An 18486-nucleotide genomic window follows, 5' to 3' on the forward strand; every position below is an offset into this window, starting at 1 on the left:
TTCATGGGTGTCTTTCCCGGTCGAAAGCCGTCCGTTGCTGGAACTATGCTGGCGCCAACGCCAAGGCGCTCCGTCGAGTCCACACTACCGGTGATCCTAACATCGTCGGCGCCGACGACGACGACGACAACGCCACTATCGACCTCGACGCACTCATTGCCTCTGCTGAAGCACCCTCCATCCCACGCATGCTACCCACAGGCAAGACCGACCCCTACTCAACGCCTATCCCTGCATTACCCTTCCTGGTGCTCTGCCTCGTTTGCTTTGGCGAGTTCAGCTCGGCCGGTGTCGCCGGTCCCTTCCTGTTCTTCATGATCGAAGACTTTGGCGTCGGCGGAGAGAGCGATGTCGGTTTCTGGGCTGGTATTGTCTCGGCCAGCTTCTTCTTTGCCCAATTCCTCACTTCGCTCATGTGGGCTTCTGTCGCCGATAAGCGTGGTCGTCGCTTTGTGCTCGCCATCTCGCTCCTTGGCAATGCTGTCACCATGATGCTCTTTGGTACATCGCAGAATTTGGGCACCGCCATCTTCATCCGTCTAGCTCAAGGCTTCTTCAACGGCGCTGTTGGGGTGGCCAAGGGTGCGATCCGAGATATCACTGACGAGACCAACGAGGGCCGTGCTTACGCTCAGATGGGCTTCTGTTGGGGGATGGGCGGTATCATCGGTCCTATCTTGGGAGGTTTGCTTGAGCATCCTGCCCAGAAGCTGCCAGGCCTGTTCGGTTCAAGTGAGCTGTTGACAGATTATCCCTACTTGCTGCCTTGTCTGGTCGCTGCCGCCTTTACTGCCCTGGGTTCTTTCCTGACCCTCTTTATCGGCTACGATGGAGGTCCAAGGACTGGCGCTATCCAGTTGCCCGAAAAGGTCGATATCGAGAGAGCCGCCACCCAAGTCGGCAGCTTCGGAAGGTCTGCAGGTCAACGCATCAGCGGCTACTTTCATGGTGCTCGCAGCCCGTTCGAGTCCGACCTCAGCCTCTCGCGCAACTTTGGCAATGCAGACCAGAGCCACAGCAGGAGCGGTCACTCGACCCCGGACGTCTCGGCACACGCAGTTAGTGGACCGAGCAAGCTCACGCGCACTTTCACCCAGCAGGTCGACTACGAGACCGGTGGCCCGCCATCTCCGGTCCCAACCGAGGGTACCATCATCACGCACAACAACACCGCCGCCAACGACTCGGCCTTCTCGCGTGCTGACGCAGTGGCTGGTCGACAAAGGCTTTTTTCGCGCACCGAGGAGCGACAGCGTGCGATCCTCGGATCGGCTTACGGTTACGATAGGCGTGTGTCGAGGTCTTCCGCTGCACGCGTCGGTGCGGCTAGCGAGAGAGAGCGATCTAGTGGCGCGATGCGGGCCGATTCGTTTGCGCACAGCAGGACGGCGGGACGCACCTCGTTCTCTTCGACCAACCAGTACGCGCCCGATTTCGAAGAAATCGGCCAGAGACCCGGCTTGAGCTTTGCACAGCGGTTTTTGCTGGCGCAGGACGACTCGGTGTTTTCGATCTCGGATCTTTGGGTCGCGGCAGCCATCAACGGCGACGATGCGTACGAGGATGTGTTTGAAGACGACGACGAGGATATGGAGAGTCAGTCGTACGACGATGCCAGCGTCAACGACGACTCGATTGCCGAAGAGTCGATCGACGAGGAGGACGACGAGCCGAACGAAGGCTCGGCGTTGTTGGCGCCGACGCATTTGGCGCCGAGAAACTTTGCGCAGAGGAAGATGTCGAGGGCGGGCTTGAGCGATGCGGGTAGATCGCATGCTAGTTCGGCGAGGCCGAGGTCGATGAGGCGGTCGAGTGCGAGGGTGCCGAGTGTGTATGCGAATACGGGCGTGGAGGGTGGACTGCTGTCGCCGGCGTATGCGGTGTCATCGCCGTCGGTCGAGGTGATGGCTGCGTCGTTGGGACCACAGGCGGGACGATCCGATAGTGCGTGGGATCCGACGCTGGCAGGTATCCCCGAATCGCACTCGAATCGCAATAGTCTCCGTGTACCTCACCGCGATGCAGCAGGAGGATCTCCAGCGTCGCAGCGTGGGTCCACTGCGTTTTCCAACGCTAACGCTACGTCTGCTGCGCATGTTGTGCCTGCTCCGCCAGTATCGCTGTTCACGCTGCTTCCGGCGACGATTATTGCGCACTACGGCTTGATGGCCTTCCACTCGTCCACATTCGACCAGGTGTTTATGGCGTTTCTCGTGACACCTGAGCGGTCCGGCGGATTGGGTCTCACCGCTTCGCACTATGCACAGCTCATCTCAGCTATGGCGTTTTGTCAGTTGATCTTCCAGTTCGTGTTTTATCCACGTGTCGGACCTCCACAGGGTAAGCTTTCGCATCTCGCCATGTTGCGCTTGGGTACGGCCATCTACCTGCCGTGCTATACGCTCTTCCCTCTACTCAGAGGCATGCTGCATCCAGACACAGACGGTTTCGTTATGGCAGGCATGATCTTGTTCGCCAGTCTCAGATGGCTCGCCAACGTATGCGCCTTCACAGCAGTCAGCGTCCTCATCAACGCAATCACCCCTCCCCACCTTACTCCCCTCGCTAACGGCCTCGCACAAACTACCTCGAGCGCCGCCAGATTCATTGGCCCAATCATAGGCGGCCTCGTTTGGGCAAAGGGCATCGACGGTGGCCCTGACAATCACAACTGGCCCTTCAACTACCACCTCGGCTTCTGGTTCGTTGGCATCGCCGCTTTCTTAGGCTTCTTGTTCACTTGGAGAATCAAGTGATCTCCTATCTCGCCATTTACTGTCTCGTTCAGCTCGGTCACCGCCCACTAGCTTCCTGTTTGCAACTCTTTCCATTCGAATCACATTTCATCACATCACTCTTTTTCTTCAGTCTGCCACACGCGTGTTTCTTTCGAGCGTAACAGCATCTGCATTCAGGATGCATCTTATAGTACACAACTAGCCACGTAGTGGCCTCAATAGAGGCTCAACGGCAACAGGTTGACGAGAGTGGTTTCAGAGGTGAGAGCATTATTGAGGGGCAGCAGCGTCGATAGCTGCGCCAGGTATCATGTTGATCGACAAGCATAAATCACGAATGCACAGCAGCAAGACAAGATTCGAAAAAAGGGGACTTGGCGCTCAAGCCTGGGCATCAGCGGTGGCAACCGCGTCAGCCTTCTCCTTGGTCTTGAAACCATCCTCGAGACCTTGCGTAGGCGTGGGCGCTCGAGTCGTGTTGATCGAGCCGCTCGAGTTGGTCGTGGCAGCCTTGTTCTCAACATCGCCGCGTCGCGCTCCAATGACGGGACCGCCGTCCTCAGTGTCGTCAGAAGCAGCGTACTTGGATCGAGCACGGATCTGAGCGCCGTACTTGATCAGAACAAAGGGCAGAGGGACTGCCAGGGCCAGTAGACACGCGAGCAGCAGACCGGCATAGGGCACCGTGAGGTTGTGGAACATCTGGGCCGAGAACAGCGGGAAGGAGGCAGCGAGAGCGTTGCGAACAAAGCCCTGCGCCGAGATGGCCGAGGCACCGTACTCGGATCCGTAAGCGTCAGCGAGGTAGTTCTGAATGGCCTCAAAGATCTGATAGATACCCATGACGAGCGGCACAAGGGCGATCTCGGGAGCGATCCAGTGAACGTGCTGGTACGAGGTAAAGGCAAAGATGAACATGCCAATCGTTGCCAGAATGCCTCCAACGGCGGCGTAGTAGAGACGTGCCTCGGGAACAGCGACACCGCCGTTGCGGGCCTGAGCGCGGTCGTAGAGATACTTGCCGTGGAACGAGAGGCCAAAGGCGAGGAAGCAGGCGATCAGAGGGCCAATGTAGGCGAGACCGCCGTTGCCAACGCTCCAGCCGTGGATCTCCTGGAAGACGATGGGAATGGCAGCGAAGAAAGCAAAGATCAACGCCCAAGCGTAGGCAATGTAAAGCGAGAAGCAGAAGACGACGGGCTCAGAGACGAGCAAGAGAGCCGCTCGGGTTGTCGAGGCGTGCAAGAGTGCCTTGAGCGAAGGAGCCTCAAGCTCGGAAGGGGCTCGGTATCTCTGGTCTCCCGTCTGCTTTCGCAATTTGGCGGCTCGACGAGCGAGAATGACGGAGCCACGGGTCTCGCGGAGGAGCAGGAATTCGAGAACGACGACAGCGCCATTGACGATGAGCTGGACCCACTGAATCCATCGCCACCCCTTTTCTTGCAGGATGTAGCCACAGTAGAGAGGAGCGCCGACGGTACCGGCGACGGCGACCAGAGAGAAGAGAGCCACTGGAAGACCGCGGTCCCTGGTCTTCCAAATGTCGGCAAGAGTGCCTGGGATGATGGTGGTACCCGCGGCACCAAATGCACCGCTGAGGAAACGAGCGACAAGAACTGTCTGAATGTTCTTGGCGAGAGCCAGAGGGATGAACCATACGGTGAACAGGGCATAGCAACCCAGGTAGATGGGGTTGCGACCAACAAATTCGGAAAGGGGGCCGAGGAAGAGAGGAACGATTGAGAAAGCACCGTTGAAAAGAAGCATGCCGACCTGACCGACCTCGTTGGAAACGCCAAATTCTTGGGTCATGGGGCCAATGCCGGTTGAGAAGGCGGCGGTGGCGAGACCGATGAAGAGGCACATGGAGCACAAAAGCGCAGTGGTGAGCCACTTACGGCCGACGGACCAGTTCATTGGATTTTCGGGATCATTGTCGCCGTCCCAGACCACGAGGATGATGTTGTCATTCTTGACGCCCTCGGGCAGATCGACTTGTTTGCGAGGCAGTTCACGGCTCTTTCGGCTCCAAATGCTGTCCTTGCGGGACTGCGTGGGTCGCGAAGTAGGCGTCTGAGCAGCGCCCTCGGACTGCGCAGCTGCAGCCGAAGCGGAAGCATCGTCGGTGGTGTACTTCTCACCGTTCGACAGGAAATTTGTGTGGATCGAGCTAGCCTTGAGAACCATAGTGGCCGCGCTTGGAACTACGCAGAGGTAGTCGAGGCGGAGGCGGAGGGGGCAAGAAAGGCCCGAGCTTTGTGCAAGGCAAGACGGAGGAACGCCCGGAAGGGGAATGGTTCACCTACACTGGTGATGTCGGACGCAAGAGGGAACGTGAAAGGGAGGGAAGAGGGGGATATGGAAGTAGGAAGGGTTAGGTGATGAGCAATACTATTTGTAGTGGATAGCTAGCCAAAAGAATCAGCGCAGCCAAGAGCGAGTCGGATGAGCCGGTGAAGGCGGCGTACGCCAATCCTTTAGAGCAAACACTGTGACGGTGACTGCTGTTTGATTTGGCTGTCTCCTGTCAACATGTCACTTTCCCGTGTTGACTCGCAGCTATGCTTGCCTGTTGCTCGCTTTGTTTTCTTTTGTCATCATGTGGGGCTACGACTACTCCCCGGTTTGCTCCTTTCCTCGTGTCGTGTGTTTGGGGTGCCCTGTCCTTGTGTAGAGCTCACGGGGCCAAGCCAAACACCGCGTAGTGAAGGGGCAAATGCGCTTCGGATCGCTTGTTGTTGTCAGCGTGCTCAAGCCGAAGTGCCGAAAGACGCTGCTTGCTTGCCTCTTGGTTCACTTAGCGTGGCAGGCAGAGGAGGGCGACACGGCCAAGCCAAGTGAAACGACGCTACCTGCGTTACTCGCTCTGTGTAAAGCCGAAACCGACCCATGACGATCCGACGTTTTGGAGCTTGATGCAATTGGGCAATCCACGTCAAGCGCAAACGCTCAAGATTGAGAACGTAGAGTAACTAGGCGGAAGACGTCCAAGGCCCGCAAGATTCGGCTAAGTTTGCAACTTGGCAGTCTTCACGATTCACAATTTAAAATTCTCACCGAATTTTCACCGGTATGTTAGCTTGGCGCAAAACTAGGTTCAAAGCAATCACGAAGGTGCTTTGCTCCTCATCACACACCTGTTCGCTAGAAGCCTGGCCGCTGCAGCCCAGAAGTGATGATTGACAGTAGCCCTTCAGAAGGATACTTACAGAACCATGATGATCAGGGTTGGAGACAAGATTCGGGTGAGTCACGAGCGGAAGTGGTCCCGGCGCGCAACCATGTCTAGCTTAGCCATCCGCTCGGCTCTTCCGCGTGCCAAGTCTGAGCGCAGAAAGAGCTTGTCTATCTCGAGGTGGAATGAAGTCAGGCAAGTCCATTTTCGGCGGGTTTGCCGCAGACAGCAAGTGGTGAGAGACAGCCGAAACAGACCATTCACGTCCTCGCAGAGAGAAACGCGCTTCTCATGCCGTGATTGGAAGCGGTGATCAGTTGAACGTCATGATGAGGAATTCGAAAATGAAAAGAAAAATGCGAAATTCTCCGAGGACGGCGAATTTCACGCTTCATGCCTTCGACGTGCAGCTGGAAGATCTAAGGTGTCTGTCTGAAGGTCACGTCACTATGCTGTGGTCACGCTAATCACAAATAACACAGTGAACACGCACATAACCCTAACCGCCTCAACTTGCAACTCACGACTTGGTTCCGATTCTATTCTCGCGAATTGGATCGTTCCGCCTCGCGTAACAGCTAGCACGGGAACGAAATGAGGACAACGTCTCTGACTAGAGCAAGTGTCAAGATGCACGAGACAATCTATGAGGAAGGTCACCGTTGTCGAGATCAGACAGAGCCGATGGCGAGTAGACGTTTGGGCAAGGAGGTGGGTTCTGTTCTATGGTTTGTAGTGAACCCTGCAGCCACACAGCATCGCCGAAAACACAAAACGACCGAAATTTGACCAGACAGCTGCATCGGTCGAACTTTGATCACACTGACCTCAAGCATCTTACTTGGCATTCCGAGAAAAGCACATGCTTTCAGAGAATAGGACCAACAAAAAATGTCGCTTTTTGGCTGTCTCGCTCGCCACTTTCACAATCACGAATCACGAATCACGAATAGCACTCGTGACTCTTTCGAAGGATCCTGCCGTGCTTAAACGATGGCGTTTTCAGTGCTTCGCTTCAACTCTCTCGATCCAATCGGACGACTCTAAGAGACGGCGCATGCTTACATGCGCATGGGGATTTTGTTTCGGTTCTTCGCAACGTCAGTTACGAGGTCGCAAGCCGAGAGGCTAAAAATTACCGCCTTGTTTTCCGGCTGCTCGATCGACAGCCGAGTCGTGAGTTGCCACGAGCTGTAATTCTGGTCAATGTGGGACTTTGAGAGTGGAAGCTTGGTCTCTGCTGGTCTACAGTATCACAACTACCACCAAAATGGTAGCTCGACGACGTTGCATATCTCATCGAACTTGGCGGTTGACCCATCTGAGCCAGCTCGAAGCCGGTATGTTGCCGTTTGGTGCGATACCACACGCATCGGCTGCCACCGAGCGACAACACGAGGGTCGGCTTTAGGTCGACATTGCAAGTAGCCTAGCGAGTCACAACTGTCAATCACGAATCACGACTCTGGTCATGCATCGGGACCTGATGTTGGTGCTGACGGCTTTCTCGGCCGGGTACTAACTTCCCTCTGTTCAAAGAAGAGCACGTGACATCGCGCACGGTTGATTTGTGTCCAGAAAAGGAAAAGCTCAGAGATTGCGGGGTAAAGCGCATGCACCCTGCAGGATGATACTTGGACTGCAAGGCTGAAAGTCAAGTCACCAGTAAGCGATCTGGCAGTCAAAATGTTGAGCGTCACTGGTCAAGTGAACAGAGACAGGCAGGCAGTCTCCGACAAAAAGGGCCACCTGCTCAGCTGACAGTGCAGAGGCGCTCTGCAACGCCCAACCACTCCGTCACTCCAGTCGATCAGATTCGTGATTGCGTCTGTTCTCTGGAAAGCTGCCTCTCTCATCCCACAAGGGTTGACGCAGGACGTGCCTATCGGAATGTCGCCTTTGATCGTTTCATCTTGCCAAATCGTGACTACCTTTCGCCAGTCACGAGTGGTGAGTGTGGTGTGTCTGTGAACGAGAGTCGCGAATGCATTTGCCGCAGCAATTGCGGACCGCAACAACGAGCTTTGCTTTTCTGCTTGTCCCCTTGGCTTCACTGAATCGCACGTTTTCTATACCATCGTCCCGACAGCTTGTGTTTCCTGTTGTGAAGGCTCAGAAGAGATCGTTGCGAGGTTGTAGATTGAAGCTGTGGCTGTTACGAGGCCGATTCGTGAGTCGTGAGTCGTGAATCGTGAATCGTGATTTGTAATGTGGACCGTGAGGGTCGAGGGCCGTGCTGAACAACGAATGCGGAGGCGTCTCGCCTCTCTCTGCCTCTCTGGCGCTATCTTTGGTTTGAGTCGATAGCGCCAGAGTATGGCGACTGTTGACACGGTCCCGTTGGTCGCTGCCACTCGACTCGTGTGGGGAAAACGTAAAATTGGGTGCAAACTGGACTCGTAGGACTGACAGAACTGACCGGATTGGGGCCATGTCGCAGTCTGGTGCGCCAAGTTTTGCAGTCAAGTTAACGTTAATCTGAATCACAAATACTCAGCGCTGCCTGCCACTCACACTCACGACTCGCAACTCACGTCCTCCCGCATTCTCGCTGATTGTCTCGGCGCTCAGAGCAGCTCACAGCAATAGATACCGACTCTACCATCCTATCTACCATCCATAGCGCTTTCTTTCTTACACCTGGCACTGTCTGTCTGTAACGCAGCACCACCTCGTTTTCTCCCTCTCACGCCGGATTTCCGTGCTGTTTTCATTCTGGACCTTGCGTTGTCGACAAGGGCGAGTAACTCCTTGTTTGCAACTGCTTTGCTTCGTACGATCAGTCATCTCAGCACGCCTCGGCGTACCACGTCTGTTCTTGTCGTCTCGACAGCTTGCGCCTCGTATTGACCTCGTCGGAACGCTTCCCCAAGTCGCTTCTCTTCATTCAACACCTTCCTTCCGTCGTCAAAATGAGTGTGGTACCTCTCGCCCGCTCCGAATCAGCGGGCGCATCGTTTGCCACTGATCTACCTTCCATCTCTGCCCCGTCCTCCTCGCATTCCTCCTCGGCATCCAGCGATGTCAAGCCTCATCTCCCCAACGAGCTCCTTCGTCACATTTTTCTGTACTGCGATCCTGCTACACTCTACACCACTGTCCGTGCGCTCAACAAGTCTTGGAAGCATGCTGTCGAGCATGAGCTTATCGCTTCGCACTTTGCCAACAACGACTGGCGTGTCGGACTTCGCGTCACTCGCAAGCTGCCCAGTACACTCTCTGACGACGTGATCAACGAGTCGCAGCGTCAACAAGCAGACGACGACCTATTCCGACTCAATGTTCTCAATCGTCCTGGCGCCCGAGAGCCTTTCGATATCAACGCACAGCGTAGGACAGTCACTCACGTCATTCCGCTCACCTTCAAGGCCTACGATGCCGAGAATGTATCGCTCCGCTTCGATACTGACTCGACCTGGCACTCGCTTTTCCAGGTATCTCCGCCTGATTCCGATGAAGAGGATGCTGCACCTACCAATGCTCGACCTGCACGCGCAAACAACGGCCAGACCGACGACTCGGAAGCCACCGACAGCAGCGACGATGATGAAGACACCGAGCAGCACGCTGCAGCGGAAGCCAATGCCTCTGCCATCCGTCGACGCGAGCGCCAAGAAGACTTTGGAGCTGCCGCCGCCCGAGCACGCGCTAGAGCAGAGTCGGCTAGGCTCGAGCTCGATTTTGGCCTCGTCTGGCGCTTTCCAGATGACGGTCAGGACGCTGATGTCTACCAGATCAAAAAGGGCGATGCCGAATCATGGGGCCAGCCTGATCCTGAGAATGGCTGGCTGAGCCGCTTCTACTGTTCCAATTTTGACACGGTCAGCTCGACAAATCCGTCGAGTGCTCCTTCGGGGACCGCCTCGCCCGCCATGCTCCAGTCGACCCCGCTCACACGCAGAGTCCGCAGCAGCCGCTTACATTCATCTGTTGAGAGGCGCATGCACGATGTGGTTGATGACGATCAAGACGAGGGCTTCTCGCCAGCTCAAATGATCTGGAGCGATGAGGGTCACGAGTACATGTCGCTCGACCTTTCGCTCGGCATGGAGTTCTTTGTGCGACGCTCGGCGCGTGCCAACCAGCTGGTGCGCCGGCTTGAGGCGGCAGCGGCCGCAGCCGAAGCACGCGATGTGGTGGCTCAGCTTACGCGCAAGCTCAAGAAAGGCAAAAAGTCGGCCAGAAGGTCGGGGCTTTCAAGCCTCAACCCAAGCGCAGCTGGTTCTGTAGCACCTTCGGGATGCGCGACGCCACTCGAACTGACAAGTCCACCTCCGTCGCGAATGACCGCCAACACCGATCCGCGACGCCGCGCGATGCAGAACGCTCTCGGCAGAGAAGTGCAAAGGAATGCTTCCACGTCGAGGCTTGCCAGCGGCACTTTATCACACAAAGGGAAACAAGCGGCCAAGGACGACGAGACAGCGAATGAGGAGCAAGGCACAAGGACACCGGAGCAGACAGCCTCAGCACCCAACATGCTGGCGCCGTCCATGCTGGCTTCGCGATATACCTCGGTGGCGCCTTCACGACAAGGCGGTGGAAGCGTAGGCAATGTCTCGTCATATGGTACCAGCTCGCGCGGCGCTGGCAGTGGCAGTCGAGCTGGCGGCAGCAGCGCGCCTCGAGCTACATTCCAAGCCAGGTTGCTCCGTGCTGAACGCATGCCTTCGCGACCTTCGACGCCTCCTGCAGCGGGCGAAGATGAGTCTTCCGACTCGGCGACCGCCAACACGACACCTTCCGACCGAGCTGGCTGGACAGGCGGCGACAAATTTGGACGAGGCGCGTATCGTCTAGCACAGGAATGGTCCGAAGAGCTCGAGTCGGACAAGTTCCAGGATGCCCTGTCCAACAGTGGCGTCACCACGCCCGTCACTTGGACCTGGTCTAGGTAGCCTGCTTGGCATTGGTTGCTGCATCTCCCTATCGCTGTTGATCTCCGCCTGCATGTGTCATCCGCTCGCAGCTATGTAGAAAATTGTGTGCATCTTTATCAAATCGGTAGATGGTAGTAGGGTATGGTATAGCATTCACGATTGTTGATGCGGATTGACCGCAGAAAATGCTGAGCTGAGCGGAATCAATCGAGCTGAATCTGATAGAGTGGATGCTGCGATTCGATAGCGGATGTCTGTTCTCATGTGATCGGCTCGCTTTGTGGCCGAGATGCAACACGTGGATCGGACGGCAAACAGGATGCGTGTATGACGAGGTTGTGCTCATGTTCACATGAAGCTGAATGATGGTCAAGTCTTGACGACTTGGTCAAGAAACGCAAGCTTATGGGAACGAGAGGCAAGAGGGCTGTTCTGCTTTGACTCTGTATCAACACAAGCGATACTGTAAGGGGAAGGCCCAAGGTGCGGGTGTACATTCCTTTTTTCAAGACGTGCACACGGTGGAAGCACGCCAGATAGGCACACAGTCGTATGCAAAGCTGGGTGAAGCGATTCAAGAAAAGGAAGGAAGGGATGGCTGTTATCTAGAAAGCAGCGAGCGTCTCGTGTCTGCTGCGGCCATGCGAAGATATGTGTGAGCTACGGTTTCGTTCCGACGGTTCACCACGTCAGGCGTAAACGTAGGCACAGGAAGCTGAGAAGATCAGAGACACATTTGATAAGTTAGTCATGAGTTGAGCGCTGCTGGGCGCAGCAGTCGTGAGTCGTGCGTGTTGCTTGCGTGTTGCACCTTGTCAGCGAGTCAATCTGTGAATGTTCTATTTTCGATTCGTGATTCTGTGCCGCCCGAGACATAAAGAAGAGCTGTATGGTTCAATGACGCACGCGGCGGTGGTTACGCCAAATTGAGTCACAGAGCGAGTGCGTTTGTGTGTGTGACTGGCTGACGTGTGTGTGCAGTAGAGAGTCGACAGAGTGTTGAATCTCGCACGTCGCGGCTCACTTCTCGCCGAGTTAACTGAGTTGGGTGTGTGTGATGAGTGGAGCAAGCACATCCCACATCCCAGCGCTGTCAGCCAGGACTCACGCCTCGAGACTGGATTCACGATTCGTGATTTTCAGAGACAGCGCATAGCACAGCCATTCGTGATTCACGATTTACGATTTTGGCATGGTTGGTGCTTGATTTCCATTCACGATTTGCGCTTGCGCTTGGACGCGATCTTATCTTGCTTCCCCACCCTCATCCCCTCCGCACATTTGCGACGACTGACCCCTCTCAACATCTTTGTAAGTATGCCACGCGTATGTACGCGCAGCGGTCTGCTCAACATGGCACACTTTTACTGGAACAGTGTTGAGCAAGTCGGGGGAAGGCGAACCAAGCTTGGTTGGACCCCCCCTGGCCTCTACTGCAGCCTAGCGGAAGCAAACCAAAGGCGCTCGCCAACGCTGATCACCAAAGCGGTACGGAAGTATTCTCGATTGATCAAAGTGTCCCTGGCGGCCAAGGGAAAATACGATGATATCAGTGACCGAATCACGTGCGCACGGTGTGGAGTATAGGGTCGATTTTAGCTGACGGCCGTATCCACTCTTGTCCACATTACTTGCCTTGTTGCTCTGGATCGCAGAACGTATTTCACCATGGCCGACCAGCTTACCGAAGACCAGATCGCCGAGTTCAAGGAGGCCTTCTCCCTGTTTGACAAGGACGGCGATGGCACCATCACCACCAAGGAGCTTGGCACCGTCATGCGATCGCTCGGTCAGAACCCCACCGAGGCAGAGCTGCAGGACATGGTCAATGAGGTGGATGCCGACGGCAACGGCACTATCGACTTTCCCGAATTCCTCACCATGATGGCACGCAAGATGAAAGACACTGATTCGGAAGAAGAGATCAAGGAGGCCTTCAAGGTATTCGACAAGGATGGAAACGGCTTTATTAGCGCCGCTGAGCTTCGACATGTGTACGTACGAGCAGATGACCCCGACAGGCCACCGTTGGCACTTGTTGCACGGTGAAGCCACGCTAGGCGACGGCAGCCGCAGATCCACTGTGTTACCAGCAAAGGCAAAGCATTGTGACAGAGAGCTAACCTTTTGCACCCACGCGTCCCTTTCGGCACCAATCTCGGGTAATACCATTCGATTCGATCTCGACAGCATGACCAACTTGGGCGAGAAGCTCTCAGACAACGAGGTCGACGAAATGATCCGAGAGGCTGACGTCGATGGCGACGGCCAGATCAACTACGACGAATTTGTCAAGGTAAGTCGACCATCCTTCCACGCGCACCTTGACTCGAATGGAACTGGGTCGTACTGAACGTTCTCTTGTCTTTCTACGAATACAGATGATGCTGAGCAAGTAGAAACCCAAAAAAACCCCTACACGTACACAGGATATCGCCGGCAACTTACGCAGCAACCTATCTGCAAATCCAACGTCGACCCCCCCGATCGACGTTACTCTTCAAGTCTCAAAAATCAAACATGTCGTTTCTGCTTGGCAATTTTGACGAAATACCATGCCATGCTCGTAGCGCTGGTTAGAGCGGTTGGTGCAGAGATACTTGACGGTGTTTGGTTTGCATTGGTGAGCGATAAGGTAATAAGGTGACAAGGTGCGGGTATGCATAATGGTACAAGGGCAACGATGAGTTGTGACAAGTGAGCAGTTACTCGACGCTTGTGGCGAGTCGTAGGGTGAGCTCGTAGATGCTAAACATGACGACGGCGTTGGGCACGACGCGTAGCAAATGCGCGCTGAGACCGCCGTAGAGTTTTGCGAAGCCTTCTTCCTTGTAGACGAGTTTGACGGTCTGTAGGAGGCCGGTGTATTTGGGATTCTGTCCTGGTTCGGGCTGCTGTCGTAATCGCGTCCTGACCACTTCGTGTGGATAGGTTGCTAGACTGGCTACGAACTTGGCTAAGCCGGCTGCGCCCACCATGCTCGACAGCTTGTTTGTCCTATTTTGACGCACTCGATCCGCATCGCCGTATGATTGCTTGTCAAGGCCCATGGTTTTTAACCTTTCGTACAGCACCCACTGAATCGTGCCCTCGGCAACACCCAGATAGCTGGCGCTCATTCCTTTGTACAAACCTTTGATGCCTTCCTTGCGAACAATGTGCAGCGTCATCTGCATGGAATTCATGCTAGAGCCAGCGCTCGCTTTGGATGCGTGGAAAAACGCCGGTTCGCCGAAATTACCAAGCGTCTTTTTGGATCGTACTACCGCCGAGAGCGTGGAGAAGTGGACGACGCTCGGTCTCGTGGCGGCTGGTGGTGCACCTGATCCTGAGCCTGAAACTGAGCCTGCACTCGGTCTTGTGCAAGAGGCTGATGCTACCCGCTCGTTGCGTCGCGAATCGAGTTGCAATCGGGTCTTGACGACCCAAATGGGGTTGGTCGCTGTAGCGGTGACCAGGCCAGCCAAGGCGGCTGCGCTGAGATGCACCAGGGAAGTCTCTTTTCCGCCGTTGAAGCGCTCGGCTATGAGCGTTTTGCCGTTGCCGTACGTGTAAAAGTTGATGGAACGAGCTGGAATGACGCCTACCAGTGTGGGACCTAAGCCACGGAACAGCGCACGTGGACCTTCGGTGGTGCTGATTTCCTTGAGCAGGTAACCTGTCTCGACAAAGTGATAAGCCAGCCGACGAGCGCTTTGAAAAATGCCTGGTTTAGATGTGGCTGTCGGTGCGATTGCTGTCGAGGCCGTGTGTTTGTGAGCCGAATTTTGACGGTACAGATCCGACTGCAGTCGAGTCTTGACTACGTCGAGTGGCGACGTGATGATAGCACCACACATGCCACCCGCGCCTCCTGCGACAAAATGCAGCCACCCTTTGGGTGGTATGAGCTTTTTGGTCCGTGACGCTTCATCTTGTGTGGGTGGGATGCGAAGCTTGGAAGAGGACGAAGCGTCTTGTTGCGCCTGTACGATGCTGAGGCCAACCTGTGCACCGGCATGACCTTGATCAGAGACGCGTTCAAGCTGCGTTTCTCGGAGCCTTTGAGACGAGTGTACGTTGGCGGATGGTAGTAGAGGGGCGATGGTCTCTGTCTCTCCTTCTCCTGGCGTGGCGGTGCCAGGATACGGCATGATTAGGCCGATTGCGACGCCGACTTTAGATGATGGGTTGCTAATCTCAGGAGCTGCTACGACACTTGGATCATGCGCTGCCGATGCCTTTCCTATATATCGTTGTTAGGCTGATGCCGAGGTGTGCGTGTGGGAGGAAGGATGGTTGCAACATGATGAGCGGGTTGACAGGTGAGCCAGACGCTTTCGATGATTCGTGATTGTTCTCACATTGTACCCGATTTTTTTCCGGTGAGTCGGATTTTTGTGATTTTTTCTGCGTCCGCGAATTGTGAATTGGGAATTGGGAATTGGGAATTGGGAATTGGGAATTGGAAATTGGGAATTGGGAATAGTGAATTGTGAATGAACGGAACGTGGAGGTTGATTTATCATGATGACTAACCCGCGTCGTCTCGAGCAACAATCGTGAATCTGTGATGACCACTCACGACTCTTATCGCAGGTTGGCTCATAAAGTCTTGAATCGACCAACGAAGCAGTTCATCACAACACACGACGTTTTGTCGACAGGAGAAAGCTAGCTGAAACTGCTGCAGTCGAGCTTGCTGCCAAGCGGCGTCTAGGCGATTGCGGCCTGACTCTTCAAACTCGCTTTCGACGGTCTGTTGACCACTCGATCCAGGTCATGGCGTATTCGCGATTCGGGCTTGGGATTGGGATTGGGATTAGCGAAATAGAAACACGAAGCGTGGATTCACGAATAATTGAAAAACGTGGAATCGAATCTGAATCGTGAATCGTGAATCGTGAATCGTGAATCGTGAATCGTGAATCACAGAATTCCACTCAAGTTAGTGCGTATTAGGGTCGCTGAGAGGGCGGCGCGCCTAACTTTAAGTTAACTAGTTAGCTGAACACGGAAACGAGAATCACGAATTGCAGCGCCGCAACGACCGATGTACGTCGTTTACGTCTTCTAGCAGCGACGTGCATACTCGTGACTGTACATGTACCTTACTGTAGCTCTTAATAAACACAGCCTGCGGCGGTCCACAGTCCGTGGTCGGCGGTGAGCGTTTCCGTGTTTTCGCAGGCGAGACACGAGACTTGCTTTTCGCTCTCAGCTGTCACAGCGCGCTGTGATTGACGGAAACTGGACATCTCGCTGACACGTACTGTATTCCTTTCTCGCTCTTGTGCTGGCTCTCGTCCGTCACGAGTGGTTCCCCGTCTTTCCTCGCAATAACTACCTTCCCTAAAGGCATGAAGCAACACTTGATACAATCATTCTAGATGCATGTGCAGCACAATCAATGGACGCCGAGCAGTAGCAGCTCACGACTGTATGTGGTGTGCATCATGGTGGTCATCGTGAAACGTCGTGAGTATAACAACAAGATTTCGACGTCCGTCTTGTCTTTCGTTTTGGCAAATCACGAATTTTCGGAGATGCTCCTCCGAATCTCGACTAGTGTACCGTATGGGATACCCGCGCGGGATGGATGAGTGACGACGTCAGTAGCTTGCAACGCATGTATAGACATATGCAGTGTCCTGAGCGTGGACAAGATCTGGATCGCATTGGGGTGTGCCAGTGCGAACAGCGTGGCAAGCTAATCACGAATCACGAGATGTGAATCACGAATGTGCCGTGGCAACGTGATATGAACAATCAGATCGGCTACAGGGGGTATCACGACTTGAGCTTGACCGTTGGTGATCTGTGATTCTGATTGCTCGTGTGGATCGTGTGGGTTGAGTACTCACAACTCGCGACTTGTGACGGTACGTGTTGTGCTGCCTCACAAATCGTGGATCTTTCAATAACTTGATTACAACTGTGAACAGCAGCAGATTCAGTGAAAAGTGAACGCTATACTCGTGACTGTAATTCTATGAATAAAATTCTCGAGACGCCAAAGCAAAATCACAAACTGAAATCACACAGTGCTGCTGCTGTTGCGGTGCTGTGCTTGATGATTTCGCAGTGCCAAAGAGCGACAGAGACAAGCGAAGAGTCACGAGTCGTGAGGGTTCCGCTAAGTTAGCTCGCCGTCGGTCATAGTCTGGGCCGAGAGAGTGTGTGAGTGTCACACTGGTGACTGTCAAAAGCCAAGGCTGAGATCAGCTGCCAATCGTCAATCACGAATCGTGAATTGCTTGCTCACCCACCTCGTGCCGCATCTCGACGTCCATCTCTCACATCTCACAGTCGTGATTCACGATTCGTAATCTCTCATCACTCGCACTCACACTCACATTCACACTCACACTCACATTCACATTCACACTCACACTCACACTCACACTCACACTCACACTCTCAACTTGCCTTTGGCTTGGCCCTCGCTCTCACGCTCTTACGCAGGCAGGCACACACAACTTGGCATCTGGCTCCGCATCATCATTCCTTCCTAGCATCCACCAACTGCTTCTGTCCACTCGCGCATTCGTACGCGTCGTCCTCGTCGCCTGCGCCGCCGTTTCGGTCATCCTTGCTCGCTCTCCGTACAATCTCCAGTTTCGATCGGCCCAGAGCATAGACAGCACCCTTGATCATCCTTCACAACCGCGACCATCGACCCTTTCGCTCTCTCTTTCTCTCTTGTGCTACATCTATACACGCCCCAAGCTTTCGAGCGGCGATTTGACTTGGCGTGGCACGTTTTCTTTTACGACCTTCCCCGCTGCTCTCTTACCGCCTCCATGATGCAGCCACACTGAGCGTTAGCTTATCGACAATCTAGTACGATCGTCCATCCCCCATTCAAACGACCACGCCACGACACCATCTCATCTAACGCACCTGTCCTGTTCGACCAGCTTCCGAATCCCCACTCTCCACACCGGTTTGGCCCATGCCTTGAGCGCTTGGAACGAGCGCTCTTCTCCGTCTCTATTACTGAGCGCAGTTACAACAATCATCATCTACATCGCTCCCTCTGCCATTGTCAAGCACTACACACACCCGTCACTGCTCCTTCCGCATCCTTTTCACCGTACCACACCATGCCGGCAGGAGCAGCACCAAGCGTGCCTCTCGACAAGAGGACCACCGCATACGAGAACATCTTTGGTCGTCCCTCGGCAAAGCCAAAAGGCCCACAACCTCAAGCTTTTGCCCAACCATCCAACCCCGCCACCGGCCCCTTCCGTGCCCCGCCAAACTCGTATGCCGTCCACCAGCGATGGAACGGCGCTCCTCCCAACGTCTACGCTGCTGCGCCCTTCACTCCTAACGTCTACATCGATCCCAACTTGGCCATCTCGAACAATCCCACATACTATCCTTCCGCCTATACACCAGCTCCCTCCGACGCTTACGATCCACACGCCGCCGATCGAAGGATCAGCACTGCGCCGTCGCTCGCCGGCTCAGACCCTAGATCCTCCATGTCCAGCTACTCGCACTACAACGGCCTCGCAGCCGGTGCAGCCGTTGCAGCCAGCGCAGCCAGCGCAGCCGACGCCTACCGAGTCCCTTCCACCTCCGCCACCCCCGCCAGCGCCTACGCCACACACTACCTTGATCAACACCACTCTGGCGCCTCCAGCCATACCACCAACGCTGCCAGTGCTTCCAACGTAGATCAGCATCCCGCGTCAACTCCGCCGCC

The 18486-nt window shown here is 55.0% G+C and overlaps 6 protein-coding genes across 6 annotated transcripts in view; 4 read left to right on the top strand and 2 right to left on the bottom strand.

The window, feature by feature from the left end:
• UMAG_15063 (uncharacterized protein) overlaps positions 1–2756 on the top strand; it is a gene marked incomplete at both ends in the record, with an annotated part of 3411 nt that extends 655 nt beyond the window's left edge. Inside the window, one exon of the mRNA XM_011392297.1 lies at positions 3–2756. Coding sequence (XP_011390599.1) covers positions 3–2756 — 2754 coding nt within the window. The remainder of the gene's footprint in view (positions 1–2) is intronic.
• A 363-nt stretch (positions 2757–3119) lies between these two features.
• On the bottom strand, positions 3120–4925 carry UMAG_03908 (uncharacterized protein; the record flags this gene model as incomplete). The annotated part of the gene is made up of 1 exon (XM_011392084.1): positions 3120–4925. The coding sequence occupies one exon, from the start codon at positions 4923–4925 to the stop codon at positions 3120–3122; it is 1806 nt and encodes a 601-aa protein (XP_011390386.1).
• A 3900-nt stretch (positions 4926–8825) lies between these two features.
• Positions 8826–10811, top strand: UMAG_03909 (uncharacterized protein; the record flags this gene model as incomplete). The annotated part of the gene is made up of 1 exon (XM_011392085.1): positions 8826–10811. The coding sequence occupies one exon, from the start codon at positions 8826–8828 to the stop codon at positions 10809–10811; it is 1986 nt and encodes a 661-aa protein (XP_011390387.1).
• Positions 10812–12461: 1650 nt separating this feature from the next.
• Positions 12462–13192, top strand: UMAG_03910 (putative calmodulin; the record flags this gene model as incomplete). The annotated part of the gene is made up of 3 exons (XM_011392086.1): positions 12462–12787; positions 12984–13089; positions 13175–13192. 3 exons carry the CDS (start codon positions 12462–12464, stop codon positions 13190–13192), a joined length of 450 nt encoding a protein of 149 aa, XP_011390388.1.
• A 306-nt stretch (positions 13193–13498) lies between these two features.
• UMAG_03911 (uncharacterized protein) lies at positions 13499–14926 on the bottom strand (the record flags this gene model as incomplete). Its single annotated transcript, XM_011392087.1, has 1 exon — positions 13499–14926. The coding sequence occupies one exon, from the start codon at positions 14924–14926 to the stop codon at positions 13499–13501; it is 1428 nt and encodes a 475-aa protein (XP_011390389.1).
• A 2952-nt stretch (positions 14927–17878) lies between these two features.
• The window catches only part of UMAG_15070 (putative Rho family guanine nucleotide exchange factor), a gene marked incomplete at both ends in the record, with an annotated part of 3801 nt that continues 3193 nt past the window's right edge, over positions 17879–18486 (top strand). The window contains one exon of the mRNA XM_011392298.1: positions 17879–18484. Within this exon, the coding sequence (XP_011390600.1) occupies positions 17879–18484 (606 nt within the window). The remainder of the gene's footprint in view (positions 18485–18486) is intronic.

Source organism: Mycosarcoma maydis, chromosome 11 (genome assembly GCF_000328475.2).
Source record: "Mycosarcoma maydis chromosome 11, whole genome shotgun sequence".
In the NCBI taxonomy this organism is placed as follows: Eukaryota; Fungi; Basidiomycota; class Ustilaginomycetes; order Ustilaginales; genus Mycosarcoma; species Mycosarcoma maydis.